Raw genomic sequence first — 24,167 nt, 5'->3', positions numbered from 1 at the left:
ACTGAAGAAACAGCTACAGTACCTGAAAATGCTTTGCTATCTTCTTATAGCCTTCTCCTGCTTTGTGGGCATCATTTATTTTAATTTTCAGAATGCTAGGCAGCTGCTTAGAGGAGCCCATGGCTGCTGATTGTTGGAACAAGGTTTGAGGAGTCAGGGTATTTATAAAGCTTTGAAATTTGTATCACCTGGCCTTTCCGAATGATGACTGTGAACAACCATAGCCCTAACAAGCTAATTAAGGTCTGAGACATTGGTAAAAGTTATCTGAGAGCTCAAATCTCTTGAGGTGCCCAAACTTTTGCATGGTGCTCCATTCCTTTTTTACACTCTAAAATTGCACAAAATAAAAATAATGCATGAATCCTGCTTAAAATGTTGAAAAGAATGTTTCATCTTTAACTTTACGACTTTTGGAGATCAGTTCATCTTCTACTCACTTAACTATTCACAGTAACAGAAATTTTGACCAGGGGTGCCCAAACTTTTCCATGCCACTGTAGATGAATTGACAGATAAATAGACCAGATACAGAGATAGATGGATAGGTAGATAGATAGAAAGACAAGGTCGACAGAGATATAGACAGGTTGGTAGATAGATAGATAGATGAATAGACTGGTAGCTAGCTAAATAGATAGATAGAAAGACAGAGAGACAGATAAATAGAATTATAGGTGGATAGATAGACAGATGGATGATGAAGGCAGCCTCTAGGTGTACAGTCTCTAGCCTGTTGAAGGTCTCGTACAGTTCCTTGAGAGCCAGGCTATATCAGCCTGTGGCGGAATGTACACCACTGTGATGATAACAGCCGTGAACTCCCTTGGCACCCAGTAGGGTCTGCACAGCAGCACCAGGTATTCCAGTTCTGGGGAACAAAAGGATTTGAGAGCATGCACATACTGGAGGTCTCACCAAGTATTATTGACCATGAAGCATACCCCTCCTCCTTTACTCTCCCCAGAGAGGCTTTTCGGCCTGCCTGCCCGGAACAGGGAGAACCCAGAGGGCTCGATGACATGATCCAGTATCTCCTCCATCAGCCAGGTCTCCATGAAGCACAAAATATTACATTCCTTTGTTTCCTGCTGGTAGGAGATTCTGGCTCTCAGTTCACGCAACTTTTATCCAGGACTGAATGTTAATCAGGAGTATGCTAGGAAGATAGAGAAAAAGTACAGAAAAGGTAGTAATCTCGGGATTACTACCTGTGCCATGCGACAGTGAGAGTAGGAATGCAATGAGGTGGAGGATAAATGCGTGGCTGAGGGATTGGAGCAGGGGGCAAGGATTCAAGTTTTTGGATCATTGGGGCCTCTATTGGCACAGGCGTGACCTGTACAAAAAGGACGCATTACACTTGAATCCTAGGGGGACCAATATACTGGCGGGGAGATTTGCGAGGGCTACTGAGGTGACTTTAAGCTAGAATGATTGGGGGGAGGGAATAAAATTAAAGAGACTAGGAGAGAGGAGGATAGTTCACAAATAGAGAAAGCAGGTAGACAGTGTGTGAGGGAGGATAGGCAGGGGACAGAGATCAGGAGCACTCAGACCAAAGATGTAGGGGAAAAAGAAGAAAAAGATAACAAAGTTGTTTGCTCCAGTAAGGATAAACAGAGAGTAGAAGGTGGAGAGTTTCTTAAATGCATCTATTTTAATGCTAGGAGCATTGTAAGAAAGGTGGATGAGCTTACAGCATGGATTGATACCTGGAAATATGATGTTGTAGCTATTAGTGATGCGTGGTTGCAGGAGGGGTGTGATTGGCAGCTAAATATTCCAGGATTTCGTTGCTTCAGGTGTGATAGAATAGGAGGGGCAAGAGGGGGAGGTGTTGCATTGCTTGTCAGAGAAAATATAACAGCGGTGCTCTGGCAAGATAGATTAGTGGACTCACTAGGGAGGCTATTTGGGTGGAATTGAGGAACAGGAAAGGTGTTGTGATGGTTATAGGGGTATATTATAGACCAACTAATGGGGACCGAGAACTGGACGAACAAATTTGTAAGGAGATAGCAGATATTTGTAGTAAGCACAAGGTTGTGATTGTGGGAGATTTTAATTTTCCACACATAGACTGGGAAGCCCATTCTGTAAAAGGGCTGGATGGTTTGGAGTTTGTCAAATGTGTGCAAGATAGTTTTTTGCAGCAATACATGGAGGTACCAACTAGAGAAGGAGCAGTGTTGGAGCTCCTGTTAGGGAATGAGATACGGCAGGTGACGGAGGTATGTGTTGGGGAGCACCTCGGGTCCAGTGATCACAATATCATTAGTTTCAATATAATTATGGAGAAAGATAGGACTGGATCTAGGATTGAGATTTTTGATTGGAGAAAGGCTAACTTTGAGGAGATGCAAAAGGATTTAGAAGGAATGGATTGGGACAATTTGTTTTATGGGAAGGATGTAATAGAGAAATGGTGGTCATTTAATGGTGAAATTTTGAGGATGCAGGATCTTTATGTTAGGTTGAAAGGAAAGGTTAAAAGTTTGAGAGAGCCATGGTTTTCAAGGGATATTTGAAACTTGGTTCGGAAAAAGAGAGGGATCTTCAATAAATACAGGTAGATTGGAGTTAATGAGGTGCTCGAGGAATATAAAGAATGTAAAAAGAATCTTAAGAGAGAAATTAGAAAAGCTAGAAGAAGATACGAGGCTGCTTTGGCAAATAAGGTGAAAATAAATCCAAAGGGTTTCTGCAGTTATGTTAATAGCAAAAGGATGGTGAGGGATAAAATTGATCCCTGAGAGAATCAGAGTGGACGGCTTTGTGCGGAGCCAAAAGAGATGGGAGATTTTGAACAATTTCTTTTCTTCGGTATTCACTAAGGAGAAGGACATTGAATTGTGTAAGGTAAAGGAAACAAGAAGGGCAGCTGTGGAAAGTATGACAATTAAAGAAGAGGAAGTACTGGCGTTTTTAAGGAATATAAAGGAAGATAAGTCTTCGGGTCTGGACAAGATATTCCCTAGGACCTTGAGGGAAGTTAGTATGGAAATAGCAGGGGCACTGACAGAAATATTTTAAATGTCATTAGAAACGGGGATGGTGCCGGAGGATTGGTGTATTGGTCATGTGGTTCCATTGTTTAAAAAGGGTTCTAAGAGTAAACCTAGCAATTATCGGCCTGTGAGTTTGCCGTCAGTGGTGGGTAAATTGATGGAAAGTATTCTTAGAGATGGTATATATAATTATCTGGATAGACAGGGTCTGATTAGGAACAGTCAACATGGATTTGTGAGTGGAAGGTCATGTTTGACAAATCATTGAGAAAGTTGACGAGGGTAAAGTGGTGGATGTTGTCTATATGGACTTCAGTAAGGCCTTTGACACATGGAAGGTTCAATCGTTAGGCATTAATATTGAAGTAGTAAAATGGATTCAGCAGTGGCTGGATGGGAGATGCCAGAGAGTAGTGGTGGATAACTATGCGTCAGATTGGAGGATGGTGTGTAGTGGTGTGCCTCAGGGATCTGTACTGGGTCCAGTGTTGTTTGTCATATATATTAATGATCTGGATGATGGGGTGGTAAACTGGATTAGTAAGTATGCAGATGATACTAAGATAGGTGGCGTAGTGGATAATGAAGTAGGTTTTCAGAGATTTCAGAGAGATTTAGGCCAGTTAGAAGAGTGGACTTAAAGATGGCAGATGGAGTTTAATGCTGAAAAATGTGAGGTGCTACATTTTGGTAGGACTAATCAAAATAAGACATGCATGGTAAATGGTAGGGCATTGAAGAATGCTGTAGAACAGAGGGATCGAGGAATAATGGTGCATAGTTCCCTGAAGGTGGAATCTCATGTGGATAGGGTGGTGAAGAAAGCTTTTGGTATGCTGGCCTTTATTAATCAGAGCATTGAGTATAGGAATTGGTATGTAATGTTGAAATTGTATAAGGCATTGGTAAGGCCAAATTTGGAGTATTGTGTACAGTTCTGGTTACCGAATTGTAGGAAAGATGTCAATAAAATTGAGAGAGTATAGAGGAGGTTTACTAAAATGTTGCCTTAGGTTTCATCTCCTAAGTTACAGAGAAAGGTTGAACAAGTTATGTCTTTATTCTTTGGAGTGTAGAAGGTTGACGGGGGACTTGATAGATGTGTTTAAAATTATGAGGGGGATTGATAGAGTTGACGTGGATAGGCTTTTTCCATTGAGAATGGGGAGATTCAAACAAGAGGACATGAGTTGAGAGTTAAAGGGCAAAAGTTTAGGGGTAACATGAGGGGGAACTTCTTTACTCAGAGAGTGGTAGCTGTGTGGAACGAGCTTCCAGCAGAAGTGGTTGAGGCAGGTTCGATGTTGTCGTTTAAAGTTAAATTGGATAGATACACGGACAGGAAAGGAATGGAGGGTTATGGGCTGAGTGCAGGTCGGTGGGACTAGGTGAAAGTAAAAGTTTGGCATGGACTAGAAGGGCCGAGATGGCCTGTTTCTGTGCTGTAATTGTTATATGGTTTATATGGTTTGTTACGTACCCCGTAACTGGGTTGCCAAACCAGCAGAAATGGATCACTCAGTTGGAGTCTGGATTACTAGAACTAAGAAAGTTTTATTAAAGAAACAAGCAACACAGTACTCTAATCAAAAGGATAATAAATGCAACAGTTCAGCAATGATAAACACACATGTACACAGAATTAAGATAACAGGATCAATCAAGCTCTATCGTTGTCTAGGGGTAAATGACCAGTTTCAAAGTGACGCAAAGTTCAGTTCAATTTAGTTCAGTTCAGTTCGCAGTAATCGCTGCTATGGGAGATGGACAGTGGAGGGGAAGGGGAGAGAGAGCAAAACGAATGAATATTCAAACGGCTTCCATACAGACCTTCGATATTCTTCGCAGTCAGCTTTCGTGCGAGCCCTTTGTGATGTCATCTGAGGTCACCGACCGTGACCCCTCCGTTTCCAGATACGTTCGTTTCTCTGCGGTGAACGTGGCACCCAGGCAAGGGTGGACACACACCAGGTTCCCGCCGATCGTGCCTTTCCACCCTGTGCGTCTATGGCTTGATCCCGCGCCCAGCTGTCCAAAACTTCCCACCGACTTGTGGGAGACGCACCGCTTCCAGGGTCTCGTTACCTCGGGGTGTCGTGTGTGTCTTGCCTTAGCGAACCTGTCCCTTTTTTATCCCCCTGCTGGGGTATCGCCTGTCCATCACTTCAAACAGTTCAGGGTTCAAAGGGGGAGCCGATCTTGACAGCTCTCCTTCCGTTAAACTCTCCCGTCCCTTCATTAACATCTCCAAATGCTGCCCCATTGTTTTCCTTATCTCTCTCTCTCCTGAAGACAGGTGGCAGACCAACTGCTGATCCCACTGGTGCCAGCACAGGACAGCTAACATCTTAATCTATGTGTATTCTCGTCACAGGTTATAGGTAATTAGATAGATAGACAGATGGAAGATTGACAGATAGATCGAAAGAAAGACTAGGTAGATAGACAGATAGCTAGACAGATAGGCATGTAGATAGATAGATAGATAGAATTATAAGTAGCTAGATAGATTGACAGACAGAAAGATAAATGGATAGATTGACGGACAGATAAATAGTTAGATAGAAAGACTAGATAGGTAGATGGATAGATTAACAGACAGATCGACAGATGGGTAGATAGAACAGACAGACAGAAACTGTAAATGACATGCAGATAGATAGATAGATAGATAAGTAGATTGGAAGACTAAATAGATAGATCAATTCTCATAGAGGGATCAGAATTGGAGAGAATGAGCAATTGCAAGTTCCTGGGTATCAATATCTCTGAAGTCCTAGCCTGGTTGCAACATATTGATGTAGCTATAAAGAGACAAATTTCATGACATATGCTGGTGATATTAAACCTGATTCTGATTCTTATCAGGCTGACTGTGATGCATCCAGTCAATACGCTCTCCACTACACATCTATATAATTTTGTTTATAATTGAGATGTCTTGCCAAATTGCTCAAGCTCCTAAGAAAGTAGAGACGCTGCAGTGCTTTCTTCACAATTGCACTTATGTGCTTGGCATAGGACAGGTCCTCCAAAACAATAATACCCAGGAATTTAAAGTTGCTAACCCTCGCCACCTCTGATCGTCTGACTAGCTCATGGACCTCTGGTTTCCCTCTTCCAAAGTCTGCAATCAGTCCTTTGTTCGTGCTGACATTGAGTGAGAGGTTGTTGTAATGACACCACTCATCCAAATTTTCAAATCTCCCTCCTGTATGCTGAATCATCACCACCTTTGACACAGCCCACAAAAGTGGTGTCATCAGAAAACCTGTATTGAAACTGTACTTAGCCACACAGTCATAGGTGTAAAGCAAGTAGAGCAGAGGGCTAAGCACACAGCCCTGTGGTGCACCTGTGCTGATGGAGATTGTGGAGGAGATGTTGTTGCCAATCTGAACTGACTGGGGTTGACAAGTGAGGAATCAAGGATCCAATTGTACAAGAAGGTATTGAGGGCAAGGTCTTGAAGCTTATTGATTAGTTTTGAGGGGATGATCGTATTAAATGCTGAGCTGTAATCAATAAAGAGCATTCTGATGTATGCACCTTTGATGCCTAGATGTTCTGGGGTTGAGTAAAGAACCAAAGAGGCAGCATCTGCTATGGACCTGTTGCTCTTTCCACTGGTACTGCCTGTCCTGCTGGGTTGCTTTAGCATTTTTATTTCTATTTCAGATTTCCAGCATCTGCTGTGTTTTAAAAAAAATTTCATGAAATCTGTGATCTCATTGTAAAATCAGTGATCCCATGCAGTCAAGAGGATGAAATCATTTGTCACAGGTTAAAATTAGTGATTATGTACAATCAGTAGAGTGCTGAATATGAAGCCCATAAGCAGATTGTAAAACTCTACTGGCATCAAACTGTCATCACTGTCAGAACAGCAGGGTTTGTAAGTTTAGCCAATGGTAATTATTGGTGTCATGAAACTGAAACACATTCTAATGTCCAAATGCGCAACATACTGGTGTTGCAGGCAATCTGAATGGGGAAAGTTGTACATAAAACCATAAGACTTAGGAGCAGAATTGGGCCATTTGGCCCTTTGAGTATGCGCCACTGTTTCATCATGGCTGATTTATTATCCCATCCAATCCCATTTCAATCATATTAATAGCCAACCTTTTTTCTGTAAATATAGACTCTTCACCGTCCCAATAACAAGGCAGAGTCAGCTGAGCCTGGGGATGCTGCCGGTGTGGTGTACTGGCCATATGACAGGCAGAAAGCAGAGCTTCAGTTCAGCCTGGACATGGTGCCACTGGAGAACTTGGCTGCAGCCCACAGCAATGATACAATGCTACCTTCTGATGTCAGTGGGAGTGACACGATCTACTCACATGCAGAAATACCCTTCAAACCTCCAAACATCCCACTGCCTCGCAATGCCAGAGAGGAAAATGGAGGGTTGGTGTGTGATAAGGATGAGGCACGAGCTTTGTTGGTGGCACTCAATCATGTCACAGTTTCCATCGTGCGAGCACGGGGTCCTCATGGATCCTCAGAATCAGTGTGCATGGTCTGCAAGAAGAAGGAATGTGAAATACATACTGTCAGCATCAGCTCTGAGGTCAAATCAGAAGTCTATCATCTAGAAGGTTGGTAATTTTGTTAAAACTAAGATTCCTACACTAAATGAGAAATCTTCGGGAAGGATGAGCCTGTTAATAAATCATAACTGGATACATTTTCAGTCCTAATTATTTTCTCCAAAATTTGAACAAAGTTTGTAATGTTGTATCCCATACAACATAAAACCATAAGACATAGGAGCAAAATTAGGCTATTCAGCCCATTGAGTCTGTTCTTTTCAAATCTTTTTATTATTATTATTATCCAAAATTAACAAAAGTACATCGAAGTAGGCAACACTTACAATGTCTCAAGAAAAAGAACATTGTTTTAAAGATTGAAAATATTTTTTGTGACCAAAAAAACCCTACTAAGCAGGAAAAGTGAGGAAAAAAAACCCATTAGGTGTTCAACCCCAGAGCCATGTGTCATACAAAAAGCTTCTAAAGATAAACATCTAATCACAAGCAAGTAAAAAAAAAACAAAAATTTACAATTAGATCGTGGAGGAATTAACTCAAATGATAGTATGAGCAAATAAACCCCATCTTTTCTCAAAATCAAACATAGGTTCAAAAGTTCGACTTCTAATTTTCTTCAAACTAAGACATAGCATCACTTGAGAGAACCATTGTGACAAAATGGAAGCTGATGTATCCTTCCACGTTAACAAAATGGCCCTCCTAGTCTGTTCTGCCATTCCATCATGGCTAATTTATTATCCCCCTCAATCCCATTCTCCTGCCTTCTGTCCATAACCTTTGACATCCTGACCATCAAGAACCTATCAACCTCTGCTTTAAATATACCCAATCACCAGGCCTTCACATCAATCTGTGACAGTGAATTCCACAGATTCACCACCATCCGGCTTAAGAAATTCCTCCCCATCTCCGTTCTAAATGGACGGCCCTCTATTCTGAGGCTGTGCCCTCTAGTCCTAGCCACCCCCGCCCCCACTGCCATAGGACACAGCCCCTCCACATCCACTCTATCTAGGCCTTTCAACGTTTGATAGGTTTCAATGAGATCCCTTCTCAGGCTTCTAAACTGCAGTGTATACAGGTCCAAAGTAATTAAATGGTCCTCATTGGTTCATTTCAGATCCCTCAACTCACCTATGAGTTGCAGGGGCACTTTCACATGTCTTGGGCTAGTGAGGCCTGGCAGCGCCCATCGCTCTTCAGGCCGGACCTCAGCCATAGGAGCAGGGGTTATTTGTCACGTCTTGTAGTTGGGAGTTGGTGCAGAATTGAGAAACAGAATTTGGAGATGGGACTTGATTTTGGAGTTAGTTAATTGGAAGGACAGAAGTCATTTGAGGACATTGATCAGAGAATCAGGGCGAATGGGAGGTGGCTTGGTGTAGAGTCAGGGAGGGACACCATGGAAACTTACACAACAGTAATCCCATTTTATTCTCCATGCATTTCCTTCAACAGTCTCAGATTCCACACTAGGGGCCAACTAACCTTGTAACCTACGCAATCTTAGGGGAGGAAACTAGAACATCAATAGAATGAACATAAATTTCTCCTTCTTCTATAAGTTCGCTCCCCTACTCCTCCTTTCATTTTCCATTCCCCATTCTGGCTCCCCTTTTACCCCTTCTCTTCTTCTCACCTGCCCATCTCTCCCTCTGCTTCCCCTCCCCTTTCCCTTCTTCCCATGGTTCAATGTCCTCTCCTATCAGATCCCTTCTACTTCAGCCACTTACCTATTCAACCTATCACCTCCCAGCTTCTGACCATCCCCCACCCCCTCACCCTGGTTTCACCTATCATCTGTCAGCCTATACTACTTCCCATCTCCTCACCTTCTTATTCTGGCTTCTGTCCCCCTCCTTTCCAGTCCTGATGAAGGATCTCTGCCCAAGATGTAAGACGTTTATTTCTCTTCATAGATTCTGCCTGACCTGTTAAGTTCCTCCAGTATTTTCTGTGTGATCCACTAAGAGACCAATCACATGATCAGGTTGGTGGGTGAGGGGTATTCAGTCACTGCCCAAAGGAATTGATAACTCAGTGTTATCATTTCAGAGGATCTGTCCTCGGCGCAGTGTGTAAATGCAATTACAAAGAAAGCATGACAACTCCTCTACTGATTAGAAGTTTGTGAAGATCCAGCATGACATCCAAAACTTTGACAAACTTCTGTAGATGAGTGGTGGAGAGTTTATTGACTGGTTGCATCACAACCTGGTATTGAACAGAAAAACCTACAAAAAGTAGTAAATAAGGCACAGTTCTCCATGGGTAAAGCCCTCCCCACATTGAGCACAACTACATAGGAAAGCAGGAAAACAGCATTCATCACCAGGGATCCCCACCACCCTGGCTATGCTCTCTTCTTGCTGCTGCCATCAGGAAAAAGGTACAGGAGCCCCAAGGCTCACACCACCAGGTTCAGGAACAATTACCCCTCAACCATCAGGCTCTTGAACCAGAAGGTTCATTCATCCAGTCACTGAGCTGTTCTCACAACTTATGGACTCATTTTCTTGCACTCTTCATCTCATCTTCTCAATATCTATTGCTTGCTTGCTTATCTATTTATTCTTTTTTTTCTTCTTCTTTTGCATTTGCCCAGTTTGTCGTCTTTTGCACATTGGTTGTTTTTTGCCCTGCTGGGTGTAATCTTTCATTGATTCTATTATGTGTCCCGTATTTTCTGAGTATGCCCATGAGAAAACAAATCTCAGGGTTGTATATGTAATTTGAGAAGGAGAAGCTTAAGTCAGATGTATCACTATTAAAGTGGAGTAAAAGGAATTACAGAGGCATGAGAGAGCAGCTGGCCAAATTTGATTGGAAGGGGACACTAGCAAGGATGATGGCATAGCAGCAATAGCTGGAGTTTCTAGGAGAAATTCAGAAGATGCAGGATAGATACATCCTAAAGAAGAGGAAGTGTTCTAAAGGCTGGATGATGCAAGGGAAGCCAAAGCCAACATAAGAAGTAAAAGAGAGGGAATTTAATATTGCAAAACTTATTGGGAAGTGTCAAGGGGCAGAAGTGAGTGCAATTGTTATTACTAGGGAGATGGTGCTTGGGAAACTGAAAGATCTGAAGGTAGATAAGTCACCTGGATCTGATGGACTATACCTCAGGGTTCGAAAGCTGAAGAGATTGTGGATGCATTAGTAATTACCTTTCAAGATTCAGCGGAGACTGGCATGGTTTCAGAGGACTGAAAAATTGAAAATGTCATGTCACTCTTCAAGAACAAAGAGAAGCAGAAGGAAAAAAAATATAGGCCAGTTAGTCTGACCTCAGTGGTTGGGAAGATGTGGAATTGATTGTAAAGGATGCGGTTTCAGGGTACTGGGGGCACATGGTTTCCTCAAGGAGAAATCCTTTTTAAATATGTATTATTTCTGTTTTTACATGTTTGTTAATCTATTCAATATACGAGGAGTGATTGATAAGTTTGTGGCCTAAGGTAGGAGGAGTCAATTTTAGAAAACCTAGCACATTTATTTTTCAACATAGTCCCCTCCTACATTTACACACTTAGTCCAGCGGTCATGGAGCATATGGATCTTGGACCTCCAGAAAGTGCCCACAGCAGGGGTGATTGATAAGTTTGTGGCCTAAGGTAGAAGGAGATGAGTTATACAGCTCTCATTACATGCACATGCAGTTCAACTCTTTGAGTGGTTATGCAGAAAGTTTGAGTTAATAACTCATCTCCAAGAGCCCTGTTGGCAGCTGATGGAGTAACACCGTTTTAGATTGCTCCTACTCTGTTTACTTAATTGTCTCCTACCAGTCTTTTTTTTTTGAAACCTTATTATAATACTTTAATACTGCTTTACTATGGCTGGGAAAAGGGAAAAAAGGCTTCTGCAAAAGCAAGTGTCACAATGGCGGGGCATAGGGAGGCATAGGTGGACCCAAATGCAAGACACATCTTGTGAGGTTACTTAGATTTAGTTTATTGTTCAATACCAGGAGAGCAAGGCAGGAGCAGGAAACAGTGAACTGGACAAGGACTCAGGACTACGACTAGGCTGGGACTTGGGTTCTGGGCTAGGACTCGAAATCGGATCCCAAAACTAGAGACGACATGAAGAGGCTACGGTATGGACTCCGAGCCAGGGACTGGGCAAGGACCCAGTACCTGGGTCTTGCCTTGGGCTTGGCCTCCAGAACCAGGCATGGACATGACATGGGCAAGGGAGAGGAGAAACATGGAAAAACAGAGCCTCGGTCTCGGGAGAGCAGATACATGGAACCATGGACACATACACAGAACACAGAGTCAGGACTCCTCCTTGGGTACAGGACATAGAGCCGGGACTCATTACCCCCGCGGGGCAACGGCAAGATGGCCAGACTTACCCCACGGAGGCAAGGACAAGATAAGACAAGACATGACCCCCCGCGGGGCAACGGCAAGATGGCCAGACTTACCCCACGGAGGCAAGGACAAGACAAGACCAACACAAAAGAACACCAGACAGTACCTATCTAGCTCCAGTGATAGAACTAGATCAAAGTGCAGGCGAGGGCTGCAGATGAGGGATAGAGGCGAGAGGGGCAGAGAAGGGATTCAGACGGGGAGGTGGGTCGGACAGGAATCACAGACCGCCAGGGCCAGGACTTGACTCGGCACTTGGATGCCGCCAGGGCCAGGACTTGACTCGGCACTTGGATGCCGCCAGGGCCAGGACTTGACTCGGCACTTGGATGCCGCCAGGGATAGGACTTGACTCAGCACTTGGATGCCACCAGGACGAGGACTTGACTCAGCACTTGGATGCCGCCAGGGCCAGGACTTGACTCGGCACTTGGATGCCGACAGGGCCAGGACTTGACTCGGCACTTGGATGCCGCCAGGACTGGGACTTGATTTGGCACTTGGATGCCGCCAAGGAAGGGACTTGACTCGGCACTTGGATGCCACCAGGGCCGGGACTTGACTCAGAACTTAGATGCCGCCAGGGCCAGGACTTGACTCGGTACTTGGATGCCGCCAGGGCCGGGACTTGACTCAGAACTTGGATGCCGCCAGGGCCGGGACTTGACTCGGTACTTGGATGTCGCCAGGGCCAGGATTTGACTTGGTACTTGAATGCCCCCAGAGTCAGGACTTGACTTGGAGCCTCCGGGTAGTGGTGAGCTCTCGACTCGGCCCGGGAACAGTAGACAGAGGTTCTTGATTCCCTCGGGTGGGTTAACTGACGGACCCACCTCGGTGAGGAAACTTTGAGGGCTCGCTTTGGCGACGTAACTTGACAGGGTTGCTCCAGTGGGGAAAGGCGAATTACTGGCACTCGCTTCGGGCGGAGAGTAGGCTTGCTTCGGCCAGATGACATTGGCACGCCATACCTTCGGTGACTTTGCAGACGTTCTCGCGCAGAACAGCTGAAAGCCGGAGACTATAAACTACTAGTTCAGCTGAGAATAAATTGCCTCCAACTACCAAGGCCGAGGGACACGGGAAAACAGGGAACCAAAGGGAAACAGGGAGTCAACGGTCCGGATTGTAACATAAACAAAGTAAATTTAAAGAGACCCCGATCAGGACCATGACAGAAAGAGAAACAGAAGATGAATCTCCAGTCACTTTGGATTCAATCAGTGACTTCCTTAAATGGCAAAAATCAGAATTTTCTGAGGAGTTTCAATGACTTAACAGCAAATTGGATACAATTCAACAAACTTTATCTGAGCATGAGAACCAAATTCAGGAAAATATTGCAAAGCTGGTGACACTTGAAGAGGACATTGATGATACAATTAAACTCTGCAAAGAATTATCTTTATCCAATGATAAGATGATGAAAAGGATTATCAGTCTAAAAAATAGAAACAGGAGAAATAACTTGTGAATTCTGGGTCCTGAAGAATCAATGGTAGGTGCTGACCCTACGAAGTTTTTTGCGAACTTTCTGAAACTGCTATTCCCTGCTTTATTCATTTCCAAGCAGAAGCTCAATCGAGCATATCGCTCAACAACTTCGAAGACATTGTCAGCGGCGGTGAGACCCAGATCAGTCATTCTAAGTTGATATGAAGGTTGTTGGAGGGGCGGGTAGTGTTGCAGAAGAATTGGCAAAGAAGTGGCAGATGGAATCATGTCGGAAAGTGTACGGTCATGCACTTTGGTAGAAGAAATAAAAGAAGACTATTTTTTAAACGGGGAGAAAATTAAAAAATCTGAGGTGCAAAGGGTCTTGCATCTAAGGCAGAGGTTGATAGGTTCTTGATTACTCAGGGCATGCAAGGTTATGAGGAGAAGGCAGGGGAATGGGGTTAAGAGGAAAATGGATCAGCCATAATGAAATGACAGAGCAGACTTGATGAAAATGAAAGCAAAATATCCCGATGCAGGGTTTTGGCAGAATACCCAACTGCTCGACCTACAGAGTTCCTCCAGCAGACTGTTTGTTGCTCTGGATTCTACATCTGCAGTCTCTTGTGTCTCCTGTCTAAAATCTAAAGCTATTGCTGTCAGTGTGACTCGCTTCTCACATAGCCTGCCATAGGGGTCCATGTCTGGTCTCTTATAAGCCAGAGTGCCTTCATATAGATTTCCCTCTCTGCTCCAACTTCCAAGACTGTCTACTTTCCATTGATTTAATGAAACATTTTAAAACTTAATACAATTATCTAAAATTAGCCCAGAAGTACAGGAGGCAAACACTCGTGCTTTGGTGTAAAAATGAATGCCAGAATTAGTACTTTGTTCCTTCAGCATTATAGAGATTTCTCCATCTTCAAGGGAATGCGACTATACATTTCACTAAGGTAGCAGTTTTTACAGTTTTTCTTGATGGACACAGTACCTAACTATCAGGCAGTGGGTGGGCGATCAGCTTACCTGTGCTGAACAATTTTGTAGCCTTAGGCTACACTGTGTGGCAGCATAGCAGTTAGCACAACACTGTTACAGCCCCCATCAGTAGGCTGAGACTGGGCTGTGAAGAAGACTACCTAGGGAAAGGTCACCTGCATGCAAGCATAGAGAAAGGTCACCTGTGTACAAACTGGCCCAGGACTGATCAGTGTTCAATACTTGTGCTAGGCATACAATGGCTGTTACATCCCTCAGAATCAGAGCCAGGGCACTGGTATTATGCAGCAGCAGTACATTCCAATACATAATAGAAACTGAATTACTATATATATATTTTTTAAGTTGAATTCACTTAAATAGGTAGCGCAAAAATTAAAAAAGTAGTGAGGTGGTGTTCATTGTCCATTCAGAAATCTGATGGCAGTGGGGAAGAAGCTGTTCCTGATCACTGAATAGGTGGCTCCTGTACCTCCTCTGTGATGGTAGCAATGAGAAGGGGGCATGTCCTGGGTGATGGGGATCCTCAGTGACAGATGCTGTCTTTTGATACATTGCTCCTTGAAGGTTTCCTGGCTATTACAGAGACTAGTGCCCATGATGGAGCTGACTTAGTTTACAACTTTCTGCAGCTTACTGCTGGTTTCCCACCACCCCCCACCCCACCACCATACCAGATGTTGATGAAGCCAGTTAGAGTCCTCTTCACGGTACAGCTGTACAAATTTGCAAGAGTCCCTGGTGACGTAGAAAATTTCTTCAAACTCCTAATGAAATATAGTCTCTGTCGTGTCTTCTTTGTAACTGAATTGATATGTTGGGCCCAGGATAGATCCTCAGAGACGTTGACACCCAGGAACTTGAATTAGCTCACTCTTTCCACTCTGATCCCTCCATGAGGACTGGTGTGTGTTCCCTTGTCTAACCCTTTCTGAAATCCACAATCAGTTCTTTGGTCTTACTGACTTTGAATACAAGGTTGTTGTTGTGACATCACTCAACTAGCTGATTATCTCATTCCTGTACGCTTTTCATCACCATCTGAAATTTTGCCAACAATATTTGTGTCATCAGCAAATTTGTAGATGGTATTTGAACTGTGCTTAGCCACACAGTTATGGGTGTAGAGATAGTGGATCAGTGGGCGAAGCACACACCCTTGAGGTGCGCCAGTGTTAATTGTCGGTGAGATGGAGAAGTTATTTCCAATCTGCACACACTGTGGTCTTCCGGTGAGGAAGTCGAATATCCAGTTGCAGATGAAGCTACAGAGAGGCCCAGGTTTTGGAGCTTTTTGATCAGACCTTTAAAAATTATTGTGTTAAATGCTGAGCTATAGTTAATAAACAGCAGCCTGACATTGTCCTGATGATCCAAGGCTGTGTGAAGAGCCAATTGCGATAGGCCAATTTCAGTGAGTCCAGGTCCTTTCTGAGGCAGGTGTTGATTCTAGCCATGACCAACCTCTCAAAGCATTTTATCACCGTAGATATGACTGCCTCTGGATGATACTCATTTGAGGCAGTTCACCTGCTCTTCTTGGGCACTGGTATGATTTTGAACAGGTGGGAACTTCTGCCTGTACCAGTGAGAGATTGAAAATGTCTTTTAACATCCCTGCCAGTTGGTTGACACAAGTTTCCAGAGCCTTACCAGGTACTCTATTGAGCTCTGCCACCATGCGAGGGTTCACTCTCCTGAAAGACAGACTGACGTCAGCCTCCGAGACAGAGATTACAGGGTCACCGGGTGCTGCAGGGATCCTCATAGCTGTAGCTTTATTCTCCCTTTCAAAGCAGGCATAAAAGGTTTTAAGTTCATCTGGGAGTGAAGCATCACAGTCGTTCATGAGTTGTAGGAAGTAACGGGATGCAAACCCTAGCAGAGCTGACACACATCTGGTTCTGTCTCTAACCTCCTTTGCTTTTGGGGTAGCCCTCCATAAGTTGTTCCTGGCCTCCTTGTATAGCCCTGGGTCACCAGACTTGAATGCCACAGATCTAGCCCTCAGCAGATACAAGCCTCCTGGTTCACCCACAGCTTTTGATTTGGGTATGTACAGTAAGTTCTTGCAGACACACACTCATCCACACGGGTTTTAATGAAGCTGGTGACAACTGTGGCGTACTCATTCAGACTCAAAGATGAATCCCTGAATACAGTCCAGTACAGCAAGTCAAAGCAGTAAGCACCCCTGCATCTCCCTTGTCGGTACCACCTTGCTACTGGTGCTGCAGTCTGCGCCTATAATCAGGGAGTGGAAGTACAGCAGAGTGATCAGACTTTCCAAAGTGTTGGTGTGGGGTGCATGTTAAGTGGTCCAGTGAGTTGGCTGATCTGGTTCCTCAAGTGATAATTATTTAGAAACTTTTTCGTCTGGTTGAAATCCCCCAAAATGATGAGAAAGGCATCAGGGTGTGCTGTTTCATTGAGTCACTCAGTTCATCCAGAACTTGTTTGACACGGGCCTGAGGAGAATCTACCCTGCTCCAAGGTGATGAAATTAGCTCCCATGGCATTTAATTGCCAGATGTTCCAGATCAGGTAAGCAGGGCTGGGGCAGAACCACTGACTTTGTACACCGTAACCATTAGCCATAAAGCATACTCCACCTTCTCTGCCATTGAAGGACTCAGCACTCCTATCTTGATGGTGAATTGTGAAGCCAGTGAGTTGTATTGTTGCGTCCAGAAAGGCGGGGCAAATCCAAGTCTCTGTAATACCACATCCCTCTGGTACAGCAATCTTGCTCTGAGATCTTCGATTTTATTTATTACATAATGTACGTTTGCCAGCAGGCAGTGGAAGTCAAAATCCTCTTCTTCTTAAATGAACTCTTCAGTGCGGCATCCCCTTTTCCGCTGTCTTAAAGGGGAACCACACTTGTAACCGGAGACTGCCGTCCAAGATTCGTTGACTTTGAGCTGCTAGATTTTTAAAAATGTCACTTACTGTATTGTCCATGGCTGTAGCTGTGGATTTCAGCTGTAGCAGTCTAAAACGTGAATATTAGATTATTTCAATCAGAGCTGCTTGCACCAGCTGCCTTCTTAATGGCTCCCCGGAAGTGGAAAAAAGGTATTTGACTACTGTATGGCCTGATTGTTATGAAGTTGACAATAAGAGAAAGTTATTTTAATTAAATATTAATCTCCTTGACATGATCAAGCTCACAGTACTAGATTTCTATGCCTTTCGAAGATGAAGACCTATTATTAACAATCATCTGCTTTCTTTCTGCAGAAGAATTATCTTCCAATGAATGTTGTGGGATGATACTGAAAGTAATGAACAGTGATTGTCCATTTCTAATTCATAATGAGCGAGATCAGTATCTTCGACCTGGCAGCAACCGCAAAAGAATAGTTCTTAGTCGGCAGAATTCTGAGTCTGGTAAGTGTCATCTTTAAACAGTTTAATAGACATGCTTGCAGGATCAATGGTTCTCTACAATTTCTATAATAGGTAGCTTCTTCCCACTTCAGTACAGTCATCTTAGTTTTAAGAAACTTCTTGGAACACCTGGTTAAGTCCATCTCTTATTACTTTTCAGTTCTGTAGTCTCTTAGGTCTCTACTTTTTAGTGTGGTCATTTCATGACAGATGCCAAGGACAGTTCTTAGCGCACCTGATGGTAAACTTTTCATCTCCCAATTGACCCAGTTGTGGCCCTGTCCTTTATTTTTCTCTCTGCACTGCACTTTCTCTAACTGTAACATTAGATTCTGCATTGTTTTCTTTTTACAATATCTTTTATTGAGTATAATTTTTTGAATGGCATACAAAACAAAGTTTATCATGTTACTCACATGAGAAGACAGCAATATTCTATCAAACTTAGATGGCAGTGCTGGGGGGGGTGGGTCTGAAGCTCACAAGGAATTTTATAGTCTCACAGCATCTAAAGCATTATTTCTGAATGCTTGTTTCTTCCTTATAAATCCTCAAGACCGGTCCCCGATGATGAGCCCCTGCTTTCCTCAGCTCCGAGCTTCACTCCTAAATTGCCCACATGCTGCTTGGACAGCCCTTGATATATGGTAAACACAAAATAATCTTCAGATGCTGGGGTCAAAGCAACACTCACAACACGCTGGAGGAACTCAGCAGGTCTGGCAATATCCGTGGAAACGATGAGTCGCCGTTTCGGGCTGGAACCCTTCGTCAGGACCTATTCCTTCTTCACCTTTCCTGCCTATCACCTCTCTGCTTCTCCTCCCCCACCCCTTTGTCTTTCCCCTTACTGGTTTTTTACCTGGAACCTACCAGCCTTCTCCTTCCCACCCTCCCCCACCTTCTTTATAGGGCCTCTGCCCCTTCCCTCTTCAGTCCTGACGAAGGGTTCCGGCCCGAAACATTGACTCATCGCTTCCATGGATGCTGCCGGACCTGATGAGTTCCTTGATATATGGGATGGACTCAAGCCCTTGGGTACTAATGGTGAACCATAATCTGTCGGTGCCTCTCGTCTTCCAACTACTTAGTGTGTCTGATATCTGAGCCAATATGCCGATATTTCAATGGCCCTAATCAGACTGCATTTGGAATATTGCGGGCAATTTTGGGCTTGGTATCTAACAAAAGATGTACTGGGCAGGGGAGGGTTTAGAATGAAAGGCTTCACTTAGGAGAGCGTGTGATGCCTCTCGGCTTATACTTGTTAGCAGTCAATAAGGTGGGGTGGGTGAGGAAATCTCACTGAAACCTACTGCATCCTGAAAAGCCAGAATAGAGTGGACATGGAGAGAATGCTCCGATTAGTAAGGTAGTCTAGGATCCAGGGGCATAGCCTCAGAATAAAAAGACATCCGTTTGGACCTGAGATGAGGAGGAATTTCTTCAGTCAGAGGGTATTGAATGTCTGGAATTCCTTGTCACAGAGGGCTATGGAGGCCAAGTCATTAAGCGTATTTAAGTCAAAGACTGAAAGAATTTTGATTGGCATTGGGGTTAGGGGTTATGGGGAGAAGGTGGGAGAATAGGGTTGAGAAAAAAGAATAGCCACGATTGAATGCCAGAGTAGACTCGATGGGTGGAATAGTCTAATTCTGCTCTTGTATCTATAACGTGCAACACATCCAGGAGAGATCAGGATCTGACAGGGTTCCAGTGCTGCTGGCTAACCCTGGGGGAGAGATGGCTTCCATGACATAGAAACATAGAAACATAGAAAATAGGTGCAGGAGTAGGCCATTCGGCCCTTCCAGCCTGCACCGCCATTTATTATGATCATGGCTGATCATCCAACTCAGAACCCCGCCCCAGCCTTCCCTCCATACCCCCTGACCCCCGTAGCCACAAGGGCCATATCTAACTCCCTCTTAAATATAGACAATGAACTGGCCTCAACTGTTTCCTGTGGCAGAGAATTCCACAGATTCACCACTCTCTGTGTGAAGAAGTTTTTCCTAATCTCGGTCCTGAAAGGCTTCCCCTCTATCCTCAAACTGTGGCCCCTCGTTCTGGACTTCCCCAACATCGGGAACAATCTTCCTGCATCTAGCCTGTCCAATGCCTTTAGGATCTTATACGTTTCAATCAGATCCCCCCTCAATCTTCTAAATTCCAACGAGTACAAGCCCAGTTCATCCAGTCTTTCTTCATATGAAAGTCCTGCCATCCCAGGAATCAATCTGGTGAACCTTCTTTGTACTCCCTCTAAGGCAAGGATGTCTTTCCTCAGATTAGGGGACCAAAACTGCACACAATACTCCAGGTGTGGTCTCACCAAGACCTTGTACAACTGCAGTAGTACCTCCCTGCTCCTGTACTCGAATCCTCTTGCTATAAATGCCAGCATACCATTCGCCTTTTTCACCGCCTGCTGTACCTGCATGCCCACTTTCAATGACTAGTGTATAATGACACCCAGGTCTCGTTGCACCTCCCCTTTTCCTAATCGGCCACCATTCAGATAATAATCTGTTTTCCTATTTTTGCCACCAAAGTGGATAACTTCACATTTATCCACATTAAATTGCATCTGCCATGAATTTGCCCACTCACCCAACCTATCCAAGTCACCCTGCATCCTCTTAGCATCCTCCTCACAGCTAACACTGCCACCCAGCTTCGTGTCATCCGCAAACTTGGAGATGCTGCATTTAATTCCCTCATCCAAGTCGTTAATATATATTGTAAACAACTGGGGTCCCAGCACTGAGCCTTGCGGTACCCCACTAGTCACCGCCTGCCATTCTGAAAAGGTCCCGTTTATTCCCACTCTTTGCTTCCTGTCTGCTAACCAATTCTCCACCCACACCAATACCTTACCCCCAATACCGTGTGCTTTAAGTTTGCACACTAATCTCCTGTGTGGGACCTTGTCAAAAGCCTTTTGAAAATCCAAATATACCACATCCACTGGTTCTCCCCTATCCACTCTACTAGTTACATTCTCAAAAAATTCTATGAGATTCGTCAGACATGATTTTCCTTTCACAAATCCATGCTGACTTTGTCTGATCATTTCACCGCTTTCCAAATGTGCTGTTATCACATCTTTGATAACTGACTCCAGCAGTTTCCCCACCACCGACGTTACGCTAACCGGTCTATAATTCCCCGGTTTCTCTCTCCCTCCTTTTTTAAAAAGTGGAGTTACATTAGCCACCCTCCAATCCTCAGGAACTAGTCCAGAATCTAAAGAGTTTTGAAAAATTATCACTAATGCATCCACTATTTCTTGGGCTACTTCCTTAAGCACTCTAGGATGCAGACCATCTGGCCCTGGGGATTTATCTGCCTTCAATCCCTTCAATTTACCTAACACCACTTCCCTACTAACATGTATTTCGCTCAGTTCCTCCATCTCACTGGACCCTCTGTCCCCTACTATTTCTGGAAGATTATTTATGTCCTCCTTAGTGAAGACAGAACCAAAGTAATTATTCAATTGGTCTGCCATGTCCTTGCTCCCCATAATCAATTCACCTGTTTCTGTCTGCAGGGGACCTACATTTGTCTTTACCAGTCTTTTCCTTTTTACATATCTATAAAAGCTTTTACAGTCAGTTTTCATGTTCCCTGCCAGTTTTCTCTCATAATCTTTTTTCCCCTTCCTAATTAAGCCCTTTGTCCTCCTCTGCTGAACTCTGAATTTCTCCCAGTCCTCAGGTGAGCCACTTTCTCTGGCTAATTTGTATGCTTCTTCTTTGGAATTGATACTACCCCTAATTTCCTATCTTCTGGTGGACAGGATATTGGGTGTATTTAAGGTGGAGGTTGATAGGTTCTTGACTAGTTAGGGCATGGAAGGTTATGGGGAGAAGGCAAACTAAATTGGATAGATATTCATAGTCATAGTCATACTTTACTGATCCCAGGGGAAATTAGTTTTCGTTACAGTTGCACCATAAATAATAAATAGTAATAGAACCATAAATAGTTAAATAGTAATATGTAAATTATGCCAGTAAAATATGAAATAAATCCAGGACCAGCCTATCGGCTCAGTGTGTCTGACCCTCCAAGGGAGGAGTTGTAAAGTTTGATGGCCACAGGCAGGAATGACTTCCTATGACGCTCTGTGTTGCATCTCGGTGGAATGAGTCTCTGGCTGAATGTACTCCTGTGCCCACCCAGTACATTATGTAGTGGATGGGAGACATTGACCAAGATGGCATGCAACTTAGATATATGGACAGGAAAGGAATGAGGGTTATGGGCTGAATGTAGGTTGGTGGGACTAGGTGAGAGTAAGAGTTTGGCATGGACTAGAAGGGCCGAGATGGCCTGTTTCCGTGCTGTAATTGTTATATGGTTATATGGTTATAAGGCAGGAGAATGGGGTTGAAATGGAAATGGATCAGCCATGATGAAATGGTGGAGCAGATTGTTGAGCTGAATGACTTAAGTCCTCAAGGCCTGACAAGGTGTGAGAGGCTAATGCAGAAATCGCAGGGGGTCTAGCAGAGATATTTAATTCATCCTTAGCCACGGGTGAGATGCCGGAGGACTGGAGGATAGCTAATGTTGTTCCATGGTTTAAGAAAGGCTGTAAGAATAAGCTAAGAAATAATAGGTCAGTGAGCCTGATGTCAGTAATAAGAAGGTCAAGGATTGACGGTGGATATGCAATGGCAGGCATTTAAAGGTTGCATGGATGAACTACAACAATTGTTCATCCCAGTTTGGCAAAAGAATAAATCAAGGAAGGTAGTGCACCCGTGGCTGACAAGAGAAATTAGGGATAGTATCAATTCCAAAGAAGTAGCATACAAATCAGCCAGAGAAAGTGGCTCACCTGAGGACTGGGAGAAATTCAGAGTTCAGCAGAGGAGGACAAAGGGCTTAATTAGGAAGGGGAAAAAAGATTATGAGAGAAAACTGGCAGAGAACATAAAAATGGACTGTAAAAGCTTTTATAGATATGTAAAAAGGAAAAGACTGATAAAGACAAATGTAGGTCCCCTGCAAACAGAAACAGGTGAATTGATTATGGGGAGCAAGGACATGGCAGACCAATTGAATAATTACTTTGGTTCTGTCTTCACTAAGGAGGACATAAATAATCTTCCAGAAATAGTAAGGGACAGAGGGTCCAGTGAGATGGAGGAACTGAGCGAAATACATGTTAGTAGGGAAGTGGTGTTAGGTAAATTGAAGGGATTGAAGGCAGATAAATCCCCAGGGCCAGATGGTCTGCATCCCAGAGTGCTTAAGGAAGTGGCCCAAGAAATAGTGGATGCATTAGTGATAATTTTTCAAAACTCGTTAGATTCTGGACTAGTTCCTGAGGATTGGAGGGTGGCTAATGTAACCCCACTTTTTAAAAAAGGAGGGAGAGAGAAACCGGGGAATTATAGACCGGTTAGCCTAACGTCGGTGGTGGGGAAACTGCTGGAGTCAGTTATCAAGGATGTGATAACACCACATTTGGAAAGCGGTGAAATGATCGGACAAAGTCAGCATGGATTTGTGAAAGGAAAATCATGTCTGACGAATCTCATAGAATTTTTTGAGGATGTAACTAGTAGAGTGGATAGGGGAGAACCAGTGGATGTGGTATATTTGGATTTTCAAAAGGCTTTTGACAAGGTCCCACACAGGAGATTAGTGTGCAAACTTAAAGCACACGGTATTGGGGGTAAGGTATTGGTGTGGGTGGAGAATTGGTTAGCAGACAGGAAGCAAAGAGTGGGAATAAACGGGACCTTTTCAGAATGGCAGGCGGTGACTAGTGGGGTACCGCAAGGCTCAGTGCTGGGACCCCAGTTGTTTACAATATATATTAATGACTTGGATGAGGGAATTAAATGCAGCATCTCCAAGTTTGCGGATGACACAAAGCTGGGTGGCAGTGTTAGCAGTGAGGAGGATGCTAAGAGGATGCAGGGTGACTTGGATAGGTTGGGTGAGTGGGCAAACTCATGGCAGATGCAATTTAATGTGGATAAATGTGAAGTTATCCACTTTGGTGGCAAAAATAGGAAAACAGATTATTATCTGAATGGTGGCCGATTAGGAAAAGGGGAGGTGCAACGAGACCTGGGTGTCATTATACACCTTTCATTGAAAGTGGGCATGCAGGTACAGCAGGCGGTGAAAAAGGCGAACGGTATGCTGGCATTTATAGCGAGAGGATTCGAGTACAGGAGCAGGGAGGTACTACTGCAGTTGTACAAGGCCTTGGTGAGACCACACCTGGAGTATTGTGTGCAGTTTTGGTCCCCTAATCTGAGGAAAGACATCTTTGCCATAGAGGGAGTACAAAGAAGGTTCACCAGATTGATTCCTGGGATGGCAGGTCTTTCATATGAAGAAAGACTGAATGAACT

General features: G+C 44.0%; 1 protein-coding gene across 2 annotated transcripts in view; it reads left to right on the top strand.

The window, feature by feature from the left end:
* The window catches only part of LOC134347597 (uncharacterized), a 47,260-nt gene that overhangs the window by 14,694 nt on the left and 8,399 nt on the right, over positions 1-24,167 (top strand). For both annotated transcript variants that reach the window (XM_063049953.1, XM_063049954.1), the window contains exons 3-4: positions 7,156-7,612; positions 17,632-17,781. In XM_063049953.1, the coding sequence (XP_062906023.1) occupies positions 7,156-7,612; positions 17,632-17,781 (607 nt within the window). The remainder of the gene's footprint in view (positions 1-7,155; positions 7,613-17,631; positions 17,782-24,167) is intronic.

This window comes from Mobula hypostoma, chromosome 6, assembly GCF_963921235.1.
Source record: "Mobula hypostoma chromosome 6, sMobHyp1.1, whole genome shotgun sequence".
Taxonomy (NCBI): domain Eukaryota; kingdom Metazoa; phylum Chordata; class Chondrichthyes; order Myliobatiformes; family Myliobatidae; genus Mobula; species Mobula hypostoma.
This window is presented reverse-complemented; position numbering and strand designations above follow the sequence as displayed.